Source organism: Culex quinquefasciatus, chromosome 1 (assembly GCF_015732765.1).
Source record: "Culex quinquefasciatus strain JHB chromosome 1, VPISU_Cqui_1.0_pri_paternal, whole genome shotgun sequence".
NCBI classification, from domain to species: Eukaryota; Metazoa; Arthropoda; class Insecta; order Diptera; family Culicidae; genus Culex; species Culex quinquefasciatus.
Window position 1 is genome coordinate 99,507,342 of NC_051861.1, and position 18,565 is coordinate 99,525,906.

Here is an 18,565-nt window from a genome sequence, read left to right on the forward strand (position 1 = left end):
TGATTGATGGCGTCCACACTTATCGGGATATATTGTTTAAACGTCATGACTCAAAAGCTCCGGCCACCTATCCTATAGCAGGGTGACGACAACCGGCAGTGTGTACGTCAACGCCGACTTTCTGATGCAAACAAGATTTGGGGACGCACGATTTGTTGAGGCCATTCTTCCCCACTTTCAATGGTCCATATCACGATGATACCCATCCAGCGCGCGCGAAAAGCTCAGTGGAAAATTTTGAACGAAAATAACTCCACGTTTCTAGCACGTGGTAATGTTTGTTTAACATTACTGGGGCCCCGAAATGTGTGCCACAAAGGGGGCGGGGCTTTAATTCAAGCAATCTTTGTCGGACAGAATCCGAGGAGCGATTGCTGGACGAAAAGATATGTGTCTTTGTGGTTGCAGGTGGAGTGTACGTCAAAGGCAAAGGTGAGAATTAGAGGCAAGCCCACAGAAAACTGAGCTAACAATTAGTCAAGCAGCAAGGCGAAGATCTTATCACGTGAAACAATTTGGAGAGCGCAAATATTAACTCTTTAACACCTGCTTCCTTTCAAATTTTCAACCCTCGGCGCTTTATTGGCATCATGGAATATTTTGAGAACTTACTGTTGGCACATCGATGCCAAATGTTCCAGTGAAAACACGAGATCAAAATCCGAAAACATCCAGAAAACCGCGTCAACACCTGTACCGCACAATTCAATACAGATAATTCTCTAGGCACGACTTTCCCAAAAGCCAGCACAAACCACACAATAAGAAAAAAAAAGGAAATAACATCACAGACAAACAGATCGGTCAAAATAATGCTTCGGCTGCCGACAATCCGGGATGTGTTTTAGCGGATAAGGCATATTCTCCACGGTACTCCAGTAACTTCGATTTAACATTTCAAATTTTGTTCAAAACTTTTAGGTCTGTTTGTCTGTGATCACACCTTTTTTTTATCTAATTCATAACAATCCAGGGGGGCGACATCTATATCTCACTACAGGCATCTCGCCCGCAGCCAACACAAGCTGTCAAGTTTGGCACCAGAACAATAGGAAGCTGTCAATTTCGGCGCCAGCACAAAAAAACAGCTGTTCGTTACGGAACCAAAACAAAACAACTGCGCACTGTAAAAAAAGTACAAAAACTGCTGGCATAAAATGGAAATAAAGTAATTATTGTTTTTATGAAAAATTTTACCGCAATGTAAGTTTAAAAGTTAGTGTATGTTTTTGAGGTGATTTTTATCAATTTATTTGCAAAATAAACTACTAAAGTTTGGATTATTAAGCACACATCGGGCCGATGACTTCATTTAAAGTTGTACTTTTATCACATGAAACATTTAACTTAACTACTGTGTAATTTGACTTTTACTATAGTAATTATTATAATAAAAATTGAATTATTGATAAACAAAAATAGTTTTGTTTTCACTGTGCGCAGTTTTCGCGCGTTATTAATCTCAATCACTCAAGATGGCGGCCTTTAGCATCCCCCTGTAACAATCGAAACTTGCACGTGGATGACCGAAAACATCGGCTCCAAAAAATAACCTGTTGCGCACCGTATTTTACTCTCTCTCTGTCTTCCTCTCTTCTCGCAAGCACGCACACACACACACTTGTTATTGTTGACCCGCGTGTCTCGCGTGACTTGAGTGCTTTTGAGTTGGCGGTGGGTGGTGCGGCCACCCTTCTTTCGGCTCTAACCAATCACACGCGCTCAACCTTTCTGAGAAAAAAAAACATGAGCAAGTCAGCTGTGGTAATACACTCGAAAAACAAATTTCTTATTTCTGATTTTATCTTTTTTTACAAATATAATCAAAATTTTTGGATAATTTCAATTATTCAGGAAATATTGAGTAAGGGAAATTTACCTATTTTCATAAGTCACATATCTTCGGCATATGGAGAGTTTTTTGCTTGATAAAAACTCCCACATAACTGTTTAGGCCATTTATTGGCCAACAAGATCATTTTTTTTAATCAAAATTTCGATTTATCTTCACTTTGATTGCACGCACATGCACACACAACATGTGAGCTAAACCGCATAATAAAAGTCGCAATACCCATCTTTTCATTTGCGCTAACGTTTTCACAGCGCTTATGATATGAAATTGCTTCCAACCACCGTCAATATATTTGCTTGAACATGCTTCAACTTTTTATGCGAAAAATAATCCCGAAACATGGAATTAATTAGACAACGATATCAAAAAATAAGCAAACGCCCTGAGTCACTTGACATTTTACCTATTCTCGTCGAAAGCTGGCAAAAAACGAGCGAGAAGCGAAGGCAAGTAAAAAAACTAGGGCCGGTCACCAACACTACCAGCAGCGCGTGTAATACTGAGCCAGTGATGCCAGGAAACTTTCTATGGAAATCATAAATTAGCCACAAAAGTTCGCTAAAAGAAAAAAATGAACTCAAATGATAATAGAAATTTCGTGCGCTCCAATGCATTCTCGTCTGACCAGAATAGACTTTGGAAATATTTTTGTAAAATGTTTGTAAAAGGGAGACGAATAACTTGTGGTAAAAGTCGAATTGAACAGAAATGTTCACAAAAAGCCGCTCTACTGGTTGGTGCACTTGATTTTAGTAAATTTCAAGGAACACCCCGGATTATCGAGCATCATTCAGACTCCACCGTTCAGAGTGATGAGAATGGGTATATTTCCCCTGTTGGTTGACAAAATTATTCCTTTTCTATAACAAACAACAAATCCTCAGTAAATTTCAAACCAATATTGTATCGAATTTGATTCAATTTGACCCAAAATCGACATGCGACAAGGTAGCACGATCACAACGATTTGCTGAAATAAAATTAAAAAAAAAATAAACGTTCCAACTACTCACTGCACACAATCTGCTGGGAGCACACTTGCAGCGTTTCGACGCTTCCGTCGTCGTGCGTGATCGCCGCCCGGAACACCATCCGGCAGCGGGTGGACTTTTTCTTGGCCCGCGGTCCGCTCTGGTCCGGAAACCGGTGCTCGACGTCCACGTTGCGCTCCTTCAGAATGCCGACGCAGTCGCACGTCACCGTCATGTCGCCGTCCGGTTTCATGTCCACCTCGATGACCATGGTGCCCTCGAGCTTCCGCTCGACGCAGGGCGTCGAGTTCTTCCCCGACACCTTGCAGGCCTGGTAGAACATGTGCGGCGCCACCCGACCCACGTCCGTCCCGATAAACACCTGCAGCACGGCGGGCTTGTTGTGGCCGACGAGCCGCACCACCGGGAACCCATTGCCGCTGCGATCCTTGACGGCCCCGCGGGAACCCTCGGTTTGGTAGCGCGCCCGGTGCTGCTGCTCGGGCTGGGTAAGAATCTGCAGCTGAATTTTGCCGTCCCGCGAGGAACATCCCAGCTGGGACTGCAGCGTGACCACGCCGGAATTGCTGAACGGACCACCCCCGCTAACGGGTCCTCCTCCACCGCCTAGCGATCCGGACAGCATCGGGGGTCGTTTGCCCGGTAACCGGTTCAGCGAGCGGGATGCCGACGAGGTCATTACTCTGGAAGAACGGAGAAAGGTGGAGAAACAGTGGATGAAACAGGGGTTTCGAAACTTTCGGTAAAAGATGCAAGCTAATGCTAATAGTTTCTAGTTTGGAGAGCTACGCTAGTTCAACTGCTAGAAAGTGTTTGGGATAGGGTGGTTGTCGAAAGCGATGACCTAATAATTAGCATAATAAAGAGCGAGAGGATCAGTGAATATGTATGTGGAAAAAAGGAAGAGCGCTAACTATGAATACCACAATTCTACAAAAAAAAAATAAGTTAACAAAATTACTAAACCATAACATTTTCTGTAGAATATTTAAAAAAAGCTAGTATCTTTAATCGATTATGCAATCCAATTTGCATACTAATAAGCCGTCATTTTTAAATGCAAACAAACTCACCACAAGAATCTTCTGAATACGACTAATGTGACAATAATTGCAAAATCAATAATACTACACTCTAGCATGTGCATCGATCAGTCAACTTTTGCACAGCACCGTTCGGCTTCTCGGTTAGCCAGCAACAATAATCTCAACTACAGTCATCCCTCATATTCGGAACGGTTTCCAAATCGGCCAATGTTCAAAAAATCATAGCAAATCGATAATTGAGCTTAATGATTCGTTTTTACCTTCATTTGAAAGCTTTTCTTGCGACCTTTCGAATGCTGTATCGGACATCTGCAAATTTTAACTTTTATATGAAGTTTTTGAAGAATTACTTTGACCCTTGAAATCCACAAATTCGGAACACTTTTTTTCTTACGAATGTAAACAAACTTTGGATCTCTCCAGGAGTACATATTTATTATCAAATAATGACTTCACACACTGAAACCAATGAAACTCAAGCTTAGTGATGTTTTATACATGGTTTGATAACTTTTTTTGTTAAAATATCAGTTAAATTCAGGTGTTCCACAATTGTGGAAGGCACAATAACATCCCACAATTATGAAACAGGCCATTTGGAGGCAGTGTTTTGCTGCTCTGGACAAAATAGTCTTGGAATGAAGTTTTTTGTTCAAAAAGTACTACTTTTACTAGTGAAATAGCAAGGTAATGTCCAAATGAAGGTTCTAAAAATAGTAAGTTCGACAGAAAAGCTACTTTTGGCATGCTATTGACAAATTATCATAAAAGTGTTCCGAATTTGTGGGTGTTCCGAATATGTGGGATGACTGTATACTCAACAATTACTGTGCTGAAAGAAATGTCCTTGCGACTGAATTATTGATTGCAAAGTAAAATTAACGCGAAAGGCTGCTATTAAAGTGCCGTTTCTCATATGATTTATTTTTGGAGTTTTTTAAAAATATTTTTGTAAAATATGAGGTGTTTCAAAACATGTTAAATGTCCACATGAAAGCCGAACAAAAAAAGGTGCTTAGATTGAGGTGTTCTTGGTTCAAATGATAAGACACGTTTTTATGTTCGGCCATAAAGGTGACCTACACCGTGATAGGGTGGTTGGAAAAAATACATTCTTCGTCGATTTTAGCGAAAACCAGTTTAAAAACAATCATAACTTCGCGTTATCTTGGGCGCAAATGTCATTTGTCACTAAAACATTGGTGTAGAGCTTGTTCGTTTGACATACTATTGAAATTTAGACTACTTTACCCATGATTGCACTCAAATATCACCACGCAGCATTGCTCGCGTAAGAAAGAGAGCGGTTGAGAGGGAAAGAAAGAGATAGCATCCGCCGGGTGGCTGCTCGAGTTCGTTTGTTAAAACTTCGCGTACGTTCACTGACTTAACCTGCCAAACATACGAGAATTTCTCCTAGTTGCTGAGAAATTGGCATTAAAAAATGGGGGACTGTTGGAGTCAAACTTAGAAAACTTCAATCTTCAATGTTTACACCAACAATAGATAGCCGAGAGAATAGCCTCTCGTGGAATTGTGATCATGTTGAATCAGTTCATCCCGTTGAGTGGCTTATATCGGCAAATTAAGATAACATATACATCGAATCTTGATTCCCGATACGACAAGGGCGTTGACCAGTGGTCCCGTGCACCGCGTTTTAAACGCGTTCTCTGTTTTCTGTACTCGATCAAACGCCAGCATCGTGTGTGAACGCGTACAAGCAAACCTAAACTCTGCCGTGTACAGGTTGTACCCATACGCGAACCTCAAGTTTAAACCGAACTTTGCACCTCGGGTACAAGCGAGGGTACAAACACCGTTCAGGCTGACGACGCAGAAAAGAGACAAAAATAGTTCCCTCACGCTCCCTCTGCTGTAAAGTGGTGTTTCATTCTCCGCTGCAGTCACACTACAGTGTTTGTCGCAGAGAGAGTGAGAGTCAGTCATTTTTTCGTCTCTTTATACGCTCTTCGCTCGCACGGCCTTGTACTCCGTGTTTACACCAGCCAAGCCAGATGTACAGATAAATCTGTATTTTACAGATTTTTCGATCCCAAAAATCACAAATATCTGTATATACAGATTAAAGATTATTTTTTAAAATGGGTTTCTTTAAAAATTTCAACAATTGAGTAATTGAATTATGCTACAAAATTATATAAAAGCTTAAATCTGCCGTTAAAAATTTAAAAAAGTTTTCCATGGCTTCGAATTAGACATGATCGAGGACATGATACAGATAAAATACAGTTTTGTTTTTTAGGAAAACACAGATCTCCAATAAATCAATCTGGCATCGTTGGTTTACACCGCGTGTAAACCTTGAGTGCGCCGTTCGGGTAGAACTTGAACATGGTAGCCTGGTGTGTTTGAGGTTCATCTACACTGAAAACTTGTACGTCGTGTAAACATAGAGAGCATTTCAAGAAGACTGGCGTTGACTCAATAGGGAAAAGGTTTTGAATGCGATTTTTGATATCAGCACTTCTTTTTTGATTAGTGAAATTTTAAAAATAAACCCATGAGAATAACGCTCTCGGCCTCGGCACCTTTATTCTACCTCTACCAGATCATTTTCTTTATTTTTCAGATGGTGCTGTCCTACTGTGGATGTAGGTAATTTTCAGAACTTTTGGAAAGAAAAATTAAAGATGACACACTTTTAAAAATTTGACAAACTGCAAATTTCTAACTTTATCAATCAAATCATTTTTTTTTTTGTAAAATACTTTTCTTTGGCAAATTATATTTTACATTAAAAACTGTTTTCCTAAAACAAATCTTTTAGCAACAGTTTTAACATGAATTTGATGTAAAACATAACTGAAAGGACTAAAAAATACTCTATTAGGACCGTAAATTAACTAATTTGTGATTATTCACAAATAAAAATAAAATGAATTGAACATCACAAATTTAAGTCAACACTTCGTCGCCATCGTGCTAACTTGTCGTACGTGCATTTTGGGCCAAATTGAGTTAAGAACGCCATTTTGTGCAGCTCACAATGCCTCACCTTTTGACCTTCACAGATCCCCAAAATTCGATTTCAATCCTGAGATATTCAACAAAAACCGAAAAAACTCCGTACATTTTTGTCACTTTACATATGAAAGTAGTTTCAATCTTGTCGTGCTATCTTGTCACTCCATGAAAATTGATGTAAGTGCGACAAAAGGCCAAGGGGATTTCAGGCCAGGAAAGTCAGGATGCGTTTGTCGCACGTACAAGCTAGACTACCGTAAACTTTTGTAATTATAACTCGGGACTCCAGCAACCAACTTCAACCAAACTTTGGGACAATGCAAAGAATGGTGAGCCAAACAAAACGTGTTTGTTATTGTTTACATTGCGTGCTCTCGTTTTTGAATATTCAAGGTCAAACATTAAAACGCGTTTTTCTCGGAACGTCAAAATGGCGGGTGCGACAAGATAGCACGACGACGTCGACTTATTGTTTTGGGTAAGAATTCAATTTTTTCCGAAAATACATTAAAAAACTCGTCGGCAAAATGGTTTTCTTTCTATGGTCAAAAAATATTAAAAATTTATAAATAAATGAAAATGCTGATTTTGGGAAATTATTTTTCCATGAAAAAAGAGTTGATTTATAAATAGACAAAAAAAAACGTGTACCTTTTTTTCCTGAATATTCCTCATCATCAATACCTACAACTTTGCCCAAGAAACCAACACGATCAGAAAATTCCTCAAAAAGAAAAAGATTTTCGAATAAAGCTGCCAAAATTGTATGGAGCAATACTAACTCAAAACAAGAATTATTAAGGTACATTTTTACTTGAACTTCTCCGAATTCGATGAAACTTTGCAGACATGTTATCCTAGGCTTATATAAGCCATTTTTCGAGAATGGCATTTGAGAAGGGCGCTAGTTATTCCAATAATTTAGTTTTTGGATTTTATTTATTGTATTTCGAAACCGTTGCATCGTACCAAATGTGGGCAAATACAATGGTGAGTTGCAAATGTATAGTTAAAATTAGCTATAACTTGATGATGATTATGTAAAGTAATTTTCGATTAAAAATTCAATGTTGCTTCAAAAAATTAAAATCAAAAATGTGTATCTTTTGAAGGAATTTTTTGATCGATTTGGTTTCTTCGGCAAAGTTGTAGATATTGATAAGGACTACACTTTGAAAAAATGATATATGGTAATTTTTTTGGTGATTTTTTATTTCACTTTTTGTCACTAAAACATGATTTGCAAAAAAAAAATATTTTTTGATATGTTTTAGGGGACACCAAATGCCAACTTTTCAGAAATTTTCAGGTTGTGAAAAAATCTTTGACCGAGTTATGATTTTTTTTGAATCAATCCTGATTGTTTTTTCTTTAAATCGAGGTATTGGTCGTAAAAATTGGTCAACTTCATTTTTCGATGTAAAATCGAATTTGTAATCAAAAAGTACTCTAGTAAAATTTTGATAAAGTGCACCGTTTTCAAGTTAAAGCCATTTGAGGGTAACGTTTTTGAAAATAGTCGCAGTTTTTATTTTTTTTTTTAAATTAGTGCACATGTTTACCCATCTTAATTTTTTTTTTAAATTGAGAAAATTATCTATAGTTTGCTTTTTAGAAATTTGTTGATACGACCCTTAGTTGCTGAGATATTGTCATGCAATGGTTTAAAAACAGGAAAACTGATGTTTTCTAGGTCTCACCCAAACAACCCTACGTTCAAATGTCGATATCTCAGCAACGAATGGTTCGATTTTCAATGTTAAATACGAAACGAGTTGAAATTTTCTGGTCTGTTCGAAAACAATTTTTTTTAATCAAGACTAGCATTTCAAAAGGACCAAGCAATTCAATATTAAATGACTTCTTTTGACAACGCATGGGCAAAGGTTCATCCAAATCAAAAAATATTTTTTTTAGAGTTCACGAAATTTGCGAAACTGAAATCGAAATACTCAGGTAGGCTTTGGATAAACCTCTAAGATAAGTCATATTGTCATACTTTGTGAACTCTTGGCAACGCTGTTATGAAATGTTTGGATTTAAGCGGGATTTATGAAACTTTTCAAACCAAGATTTTGTAAATTTTAGTCACAATGACGTTCTGGCTAATTTGAACATATGTATGTGCCCTAATTCCAGAATAAAAATTTGTTTCAAGAGATTGAGGGTATTAAATGTCGCTATTGTTAAATAATGTTGTTGACGACTTAGAATTATCAGAATCAATCTCAACCCCACTCCGCACACAACCTTTATAGATACTTCAAACATTTACCACGAAGAGTGCAGGCCCGACGACACGCAGCGTCCGTCCCCCGTTTGATGATCTCGATTAGAATCACAAATACCCGCGCCCTAGATGTGAGCACCCTGCACTGCAGGACTACACTCAAAATTGAGATGCCAAACTATCTGTACTGTTTGGATACACAGCATCCACTATTGCTGTTTTGCTGAGTGGGGAGTCCGCCAGATTTGGGGGTAGCATTCGGTAGACATTTTGGATCACGCCTCGAACACGTGCATCGCGTCAAATTTTGAGAATGATCCAGTTCCAGCGGGCTTGATGACCTTACTGACGATTTAAGATTCGTTCTGAACGGGGGTTGCCTCAGAATGTTGTGTAACGTAGCTTTGAATTAACTTATTTCGACGCACAGCGCGAGTAGTTGTATCGATCGCCGATGCTAGATCTGTCTAGATATAGAGAGAACGGTTCTACTACCTCAACACAAACTACGACTACGGGCTCAAGCAACGACTAAAGAAGCTTCTACGAGAAACACTACAGGGCACCTTTCACCCAAACAGATTAGTTGCACATTGCAATGCACAACATTCTACACAGAGTGGGAGAGAGTGAGGGAGAATTGTAGATAAGGAGAGCTATGTATATCTAAACAGTGAGAGAGGGAGAGTAAGCGCAGTTATCACTAATTACATCTGCCTACGGCAGCATTCTTGCGAGTGAGTGTGAGTAATGCGATCCTTACTTCGCCGGCGCCGCCGCCGTCGTCTTCTGTGGTGATGACTGAGGTGAGGATGATGACGGTGCTTGCAATGATAATGACGTGCTATTAGCCGTGGCGATCGTGATGGTGGACTTTCCGGCCGGCGTCGTCCGGTGGACGGGGATGATGATCTTCTTGGGCGCGACCACCGTCCTGGCCATGGGTTTGATCGGTTTGGAGGCTTGGAGCTTGGTGGTGGTCAGCTTGCCGGTCGACAGGGCAAACAGGGCCCCGGAACAGGCCGCAGAGTCCTCCAGCTCTAGGTGGGTTCGCTTGAGCGATTTGTTGCTGGTGGTGCTAGAGCTGCGGCTACTCGCGACCGACGATCGGCTCGTGGTTCGGCGCGTGCCTCCGAACATGGAGGCCGGCTTGCCACCGCCGCGGATTCTTCGTGGCGCGGAGGAGTGGCCATTGCCGCTGCTGGTGGTGCTCCAGCCGGACTCACTGTCGACGCCGTCATCGTCCGGATTGCTTCGCGGACACAACAAGCACACACACACACAAAGGCGGATCACACGAAATTGGATGAAAGATTCGTTTGTGATGAGATGATGGGGGACGAACACATGAAAAATGGAAAGAAATGATAAGAGAAACACATGTTAGTAACACAATGGTTGGGCGAATTTGATGATGTGTGGGATAAAACTAAACCTAAGGATCAAAATTTAAAAAAAAAACATAAAACAACAAAAAATCAAATCACTTTTTCTGCCTCCTCTCGTGGGTCGTGTCCAAGTCGCCGATCGATCGACGCGTACCTCTCGCGTCTAAATAATGCAATAAGTGGCACTTTGTAGTAAACACCGTCACGTGCAGCGCAAATGCACTATACGAGCGATTGCTGTAACGGACAGCTGTTTTCGCGCTCCTGTCGGGAGCGTTCACCGGCACAAACTGGCCGCGGGACCCCGGCTGGACTCGCGATGAAGCTACACTAATCCCACTCTCGCTGTATACTATACACCTATTAGTAGTTTCGTCGTCGTCGTCGTCGTCGTGCATATATGAATGAAATGAACGTTCGTGAAAAGAACAGAGAGACTGGGCTGAGTTACTCACTAGGTCGTCGTTGAATTGTGTCGTTCTGTTGTTCCTAGTACCTACCCACTCACTGACCACTCAGGTTGGGAATTTCGCTCGGAACTAGTCAGTCGGTCAGCGCAGCGTAGAGAGTTTGCTATCGCGGGATTAGCGGAAGATTTTTTTTTTATGATTGAAACGTGATTGGCACGAGATCGTTGAGTTTGTACGCGGCATGAAACCGGGTTGAGAGGGCATATATTATTAATACCCTCCCTCCTCCTCCTATACCAAACCATCATGTATGAATTATTTTATAGGATAATAATAGATTCCCGTTTCTGTTGTTGCAACTACAGGTGCATGCATGAGGTGGCGCCGCAGGCAGGTTTTAGAAAAAACGGGGATTTCAACGTGCGTCAATGGTTTGGGCGCAGATCGGATTTTGACCAGACAAACGGATGGATTACTAACTGCATCAGGAGTTTTCCCGCGCATAACTTATATTCGTTCGGAATATTACACCGTGGAGTGAGAGGGTGGCTGTTCTTGGAACAGTACCGGGAAGGAATATTACCATCCACAGTTGCATCCAATGGAGGATTGCTATCCTTAATGAGGTTGCAAGTTAGTAGTGACCTGAGTAAGTTTCTCAAAATTGACAGCATTTTGGAAAAAAAATAAACGTGAAAAATACATCACCAATAGGGTGTTTCAAAGCAACACGATGCCGCGGAGTCCTCGTAACTCAGCCGGATTTAGATAGAATTTTAATGTTAGGAACAATGTTATCATACAATTAAAAAAAATCCCAAAGTTCGTTTGTAATCGCTATTTGCAGTGCACTCTAAAAAAGCATAGTTTTTGTTCAAATTCAGCCCGAAAAATCAGGGGCAAAAATATTAATTTGTCAAAAAAAACTTCTAATTTTCAATGGAAATTTAAGCGATTTCCCCTGCATTTAGAATCATTTTCTAGCATGTATGGGTTAGTTTAAAAAATATATATATTTTTTTTAATTGTCGATGTTTATTACCGCAAGAGTTTTTTTTTTCGCAAAATTTTTTGTTTGCGTCAAATCTTATATTTTTTGAAAACTAATGAATGAAAAACAACTGAACTAATGTAAAATGAATTTTTAAACACTTTTTGCATTTAAATGTTTCAACTGTGACTTAATATTTCAAATTTAATTTTTTTTGCCATTAAGAATTACACATGAAAACCTGATGTTTTGTATATATAGGGTACGTTATCCTTTAGTGGACCCCTTTCCTATAGTGGACCCTCTGAAGGGTTCTTGATGAAAAATCAATAAAATCACAATTTCAAGCGTGTTGTTGTCTACAAATCTTTTATTTGGCATGTTCAGCATCATTTAAATCAATGTTGACTAATATTGAATTGTCCTTTTCACCAAAATAAGTGTTTTGAGTTCGACATCTGAAATCAGCCATGGCCACTAGCATTTTCACAACAAAACTGCTTTTATATTTTATGATTGAATTAACTATCCAATCATTTTTTGACTGATTATTTAACTTCAGCAAGTCGAAAACATGTAAGTTTAAGGAACTTTACTAAAATAAAGAGAAAACTGCTCATTTTCGAGCAAAAAATAGGGGAGGGGGGGGGGTCCAATATAGGACAACGAAAATCCAAACTTTTCCAAAAGTAGACCCCTGTTAATTAAACCTTCAAAAATGAAGAAAACTGTGTATTTAAGCAAAAGTTTCTCTTAAATATACAATGAATGCTTGTTGTTATCAACCACAAGTCACTTAAACTTAACTGAAGCAACATAATTGCAGTTTGAAATGATATTTTATAATAATAAATCAAGAACAAAACCTTTTTTAAATAAACATGTGTGGTTTTATCAGCAACTGTAAACAAATCCATTGATTAGTTTCGGTCAACCATTTATGTAATTAATATGGAAAAATGTGCATCAAAAATACTTTTTTTTAATTATTTTTATGTTTACAGTGGTTTTTGAAACATTTTCTGTGATCTTTTTCGGAATAAAATGTGTTTAAATGTCTTTTAGGTTTTTTTGTTGTTAAAAGCCAGATTAGTTAACAAAACATATTTGTTTATGATGAAAAGTGAGCAAAATCCATCTTTTATTCATTATATCTATCATTAGACCTACACCATGCATCAAAACATCAAATATCGGTTAAATTTGGTATAAAAATAACAGTTTGCCTATAGTGGACCCGGGTCCACAATCGGATTATGGACCCGGATCCACCATAGGAAAACTTTTTTTTTTCAAATGGCTATTTTTCTGCTCAAAAACAAATAAACTAATGAAACAAATAGTCAAAATTGTTCAAAAGACTTCAGTTTTCATTGTTTTGTACAAAGGGTTATGAAAAAGTGCTTAAAAATATTGAAAATTTGTGAAAAATGTGCTTCGGCTCTACTAGGGGGTCCACTAATGGTTAAAATACCTTATATGTATTAGAAGAGGGACTCGTTTGCAAAAAAAAGGTCGGTGGTCGAAATTTGAGCCAAATCCATACAGGGGAACCCATCGGGCAAGAGATTTAATTTTTTTAACCAAGTATGAAAATCGATTTTAAATTAAAAAAAAATCAATCAAATTTAGCGTCTTCACAGCCCTGGTGAAAATTTCTGCAAGTATTTGCTGATTTGGCAATTTTGTAAAATAAAATGGCACTTTTTTGTTTAAAAGTATTTGCTTATAGATATTTTTTTAGGTCTAGCAAAAAGCACGTTCTATACAAAAATATGAAACTCGCGAACGAGGGAGAGAATAGCTTGCGCTCGCATTTTCGATCGCGCCCTCGCCGTGAGCAGTCGCGAGCGCCCCGTGCTTCGTCCCAAGCTAGCAATTTGTTTATCAGGTTTATGAATGCGAATCAGTTGATCGCTGTGTTGCCCGTTTGCGAGCGGAGGAGAGCACGGGCAATCGGCGAATTTCTCTCGGCAGCTCGGGACTCGCGTCGAGACAGGCTTGTCACACGTACAGATATTTTGGGCACAGACCAAACACTCAAACTAATTATTTTTACAGTTAAAATACATTTGAGTAGTTTTTGTAAACTAAACTAAAAAGATAAAAATGTTTGCATCTTTTTGCTTGTTTAGTTTTTGATTAAAATGTTTTTCTTTAAAGTTATACTTGATTGAGTGTTTGGTCTGTGCCCAAAATATCTGTACGTGTGGCAAGCATGCGTCAAGAACTCGAGAAAGGATTTTTCTCGCGAGAGCGCGAATATACCAACACTGCAAATAATACGTTTTATGACCTTTGAAAAAGTTAGGCATGATTTTGAAATACTGTCAATATTTTGTTTTTAAAAGATAAGAAAATTACACACTCGTTTTTTTTACATTGAAAATCGGATCGATATGGTTTCCAAGATATCGACGATTGAAAATTGAGCGTCCAAGGGTTAAGGCTCTGGAAGGCATAATTCCAGATCGGCCATTTGGTGGCCATGTTTGTTTTAGAAAAAACATTCAAATCTTGATTCAGAGTTTATCAATCAAAAAATGGTTTTCTTTGTGTTGTTTTAAAAAGCATTCTACATATCGTGATTATTTTTTTCATTTCAATTTACTATTTCTGGACCTTGAATTCAGAACCATCATTGGCAGTCATTGCCCCAAGAGTGACACCTTCTACCACCTTAACAATCACACAATAAAAAGAATGTACCGTCAATGGGGGTGAAAGTGGTCAAAAACAAACTTGTAGGAAATTAAACGGGCTTTCTGAAAAAAAAAAAAAAAAATACACTGAAACAAAAATACACGCCACTTCTATGAGATTTTTTGATTTTTAAGTCTAAAACTTAAATTTAAAGGTGATGTAACGATTTTTTTTCGTTCAAAATTTTTGAGGAAATAGCCTTAAATATAACCAAAAGACTGACGAAAAATGCAGGATGGTATGTCTCTCCTAAAAAAATACAAAAATCATTTACTACAACTATTTTTTTTAAAAGTGGTCTAAACGTCAAAATTTTTGAAATCCGGTAGTAGGAATCGATTCCCCAGACAATTTTACATAAAAGTCTCCATATTGACCATTGTCCTAAGTCCAATCCTTGGGAAGATACAGCGGTTTAAAAAATGAAAATGTTGAAATAACGGGTTTTTTTGGTGGTTTTTGGCAATTTCTATATGACAGACTTGGTTCTTCAGTCTCGTAAATATTTTTACCGGAAAGCTCGTCCAATTTCCCATAAATTTGCCTTTGACAGCTTTTTGATTTATGTCGTTTTTATATTAACGCAATCAAATTTACTATCCTGATTTCTACCACACTTAAAACATATTCTATTTTCCGTTATAAGCAATGTAATTAAGCTTATATTTGTAAGCCCTTACATCCAATTGAAATGCTATCAAAGGCAAACTTATGGGAAATTGGACGAGCTTTCCGGTAAAAAAAACTTACGAGACTGAAAAACCACATCTGTCATATAGAAATTGCTAAAAACCACAAAAAAAAAACGTTTTTTCGACATTTTCATTTTTAAAACCGCTGTATCTTCCCAAGGATTGGACATAGGACAATGGTCAATATGGAGACTTTTATGTAAAATTTTCCAAAGAATCGATTCCTACTACCGATTTAAAAAAAAAAAATGACGTTTAGACCACTTTAAAAAAAACAGTTTTAGTAAATGATTTTTGTATTTTTTTAGGAGAGACATACCGTCCTGCATTTTTCGTCAGTCTTTTGGTTATATTTTAGGCTATTTCCTCAAAAATTTTGAACGAAAAAAAAACGTGACATCACTTTTAAATTTAAGTTTTAGACTTAAGAATCAAAAAATCTCATACAAGTGCCGTGTATTTTTGTATCAGTGTATTTTTTTTAGAAAGCCCGTTTAATTTCCTACAAGTTTGTCTTTGACCACTTTTTGATACGACGCAACGGCTTCGAGATACAGTAATTTTTAAATTACAAAATACAAAAATATTTAAAAACCTTACGCCCTTCTCAAATGTTATTTTCGAGTACTATTGGCTCCATATCGAGAAATTAAAAAGAGAGATGTGAGCCGGTAACATGGAGTGAAACTTTCGCAGCTTTCATGGTAAACTTCACAGCAGCTTGACAAAAAGTTTAACTCCATGCTGCACTTTTAATTTCTCGATACACAAAAATGGCTTATATAAGCCTAGGATAACTTGTCTACAAAGTTTCATTGAATTCGGAGAGGGTCGGGTACAAAAGTACCAGAAAAATTCCTGATTTGAGCTGGAATTGCACATTACCCCTTGTTTGAGTTGTTTTACCTTTAAATTGTGTAAAATGTGATAATTCGTTAGAAACTGATTACCATCAGACATTTTTTGTCAAAGAGTCTGCCACTATTCCCAGATGTATTATTATCATCATTTTTTGTCTGTGATTGAAACAGGTTCTATTCGAGTTACAGTCCAAACTCGAATATCCGAATTACGACCAAACATTTTTTTTAATTGTCTTATTTTAAACATCAAATTCGAGTTCTGTAACCCCAACTTAGTCAAATTTGATTGATTTAAGATTGTAAAATGCATTTTTCAATATTTAATCACCGTCATTTTAGCTGCCATCTTGGATTTAAAAATTCTAAATAATTTTAGAGTAGTTTATGGGTCATACTCGATCATCAAAAATAAAGCACAAAAAAAAAATTTCGTGGTTCGATTATCCGAAGAGAAATTATACCAAGGCCCCTTCGGATAATCGAGTCTAAACTGTAATTGCTGAAAAAATATTGAAAGGTTCATTTTGATCATTTGTTCATTGGTCATTCTGACCCAATCTCACCCCAAGACCCAATGTCACTCCCACTGCCGGTATATTTAAATGGTGTGCTACTTTTTATGATGTAATATTTACTCAATTTTGGTAAAAAAAGATGTAATATTACACACTTTTAAAGGAGAAGTTACACATTTTTATGTATTAAAAGATGTACTCCATTCTAAGGTCTTTTGTTATCTTCTAGCCGACCTCTTCAAAAATATATTTTCTAAGATTGAACAGGTTGAACAAACCCTGAATAAAATAAATAAAAAGGGTTTATTTCGTGAAAAAATAACAATGAATTGTTATAAATCTAAAATGGAATGTTATCTTCTAAAACATTTACTGAGGGTTTTAAGAATGTTTTTTTCCTTAGTGTTTTTGATCATCACCTGCAGTTTTGCTGAACACATCTCATGAATTTGAGATTATTAAAATTTATTTAAAAGCACTGTGCTAGTCTATTACGCATCATTTCAACGGTCAAGAAGTTAATCAAAATTGAATAAAGAGATAAGACTTCTCCCCCCTTAACGATGAGGCAACTCATTGTTAGTGTGCATGAGACGCGCCTGCTATTTTTTCCTTAAATATGCGTATTTTTCCGACAAGATTCACTTTTACAGATACTGTCTGTTTAATCAAAAGATAATGATTAATATCTTTTAGCATTTGAACCTCATTGTTTGCAAAGAGCAATACAATGCCCTTGAAATAGTACCAAATTTATGCTACTTTTTTCGCAATGAAAATTTGCCAAGATAGTGTTAAATTAGATGCTCAAACCCACTCGAGTCACCGTTGCTTGCACATCGGAAGAAAACAAGATCATTTGAATATGGTCCTTTAAATCGTATGCCAACAAGCTTTGCACAGCTTTTTTTCATAAAATCTGTCGAGGAAGCATGACTGTTTAGAAAAGTGCACTGAGGCTCGTTTGAGCAGCTGCCACTGGATGATTTTACAGATTTTCTTTTTCATTTGGTATTAGAGAAAATGTACCTATTTTCAGCATACAAGGGCAAAGCGATTTATTTTTATGAGTTCTTCAGTTTATTTTTGCCTTTTTTTTAGGACGAACATTGGTATTTAAAACTTTGTTCTAGACGGTTTGATCTCGAAAAAACACTAGATTTTACGTTTGACATAACTTTTAGGAAACGGTCTCACACACTACTAAACGATTGTTTTGATAGTGTTCGTGAGCGCTTTGTAAAAAGTGACAGATACCAAAACAACGGGGTTTTATTGTAGGGATTGTAAATAAAAAAAAGTGACATAAAAAGCATATTTCCCCTATACATTTTCAAACAGCTATTGGATAAAGTTTTCATTGAACGTCAAATAAACCGCACAACCTTCACACATCCGGTACCACACAGGTCCCATTTATCTGTGGACAGCAAAACAAGCAACTTATCGCCCAAGGATCGCATTCCACGCGCGGGCAGTCTGGAATTGCCTCAGCACACTTACATAAAGCCCGGCAGAGGGGACGGTGACTCAAACAGGTTGCCAGCCCAGATATTCGAGGCCCGGTTTTCCCGGTCGGTACGTCACATCGCATGAACCGCCGAGGTTGTTCTAATAGCCATACAGACAGCACCAGACAGGTTTTAGCTGCTGTAGCAATAGATGCGACGACGGTGGTTGTATGGTCTCTGTTGTAATTGAATCTACCAGCACTCCGGTGGCAGTCAGGGTGGTTCTGATCGCTACGAGGTACGCATCATGAGCGTTCTCGCGCGCCGGGGACCACCCTGACCTTCACCTGTTGCGCCGCGTTCAGAGCTGCGATTTTGACACAGATAAACGATACCGACGACGAGAGCTTTGGAGAAACTGGTAATGCAAAGTGAAGTGAC

At 38.0% G+C, this 18,565-nt stretch overlaps 1 protein-coding gene across 3 annotated transcripts in view; it reads right to left on the minus strand.

Moving 5' to 3' along the window:
* The window catches only part of LOC6053089 (nuclear factor of activated T-cells 5), a 78,384-nt gene that overhangs the window by 15,984 nt on the left and 43,835 nt on the right, over window positions 1-18,565 (minus strand). For 2 of the 3 annotated variants that reach the window (XM_038248822.1, XM_038248821.1), the window contains 2 exons: window positions 9,875-10,363; window positions 2,869-3,530 (listed from right to left, as the gene is read on the minus strand). In XM_038248822.1, coding sequence (XP_038104750.1) covers window positions 2,869-3,530; window positions 9,875-10,363 — 1,151 coding nt within the window. The remainder of the gene's footprint in view (window positions 1-2,868; window positions 3,531-9,874; window positions 10,364-18,565) is intronic. The other variant, XM_038248823.1, reaches the window with a different exon arrangement.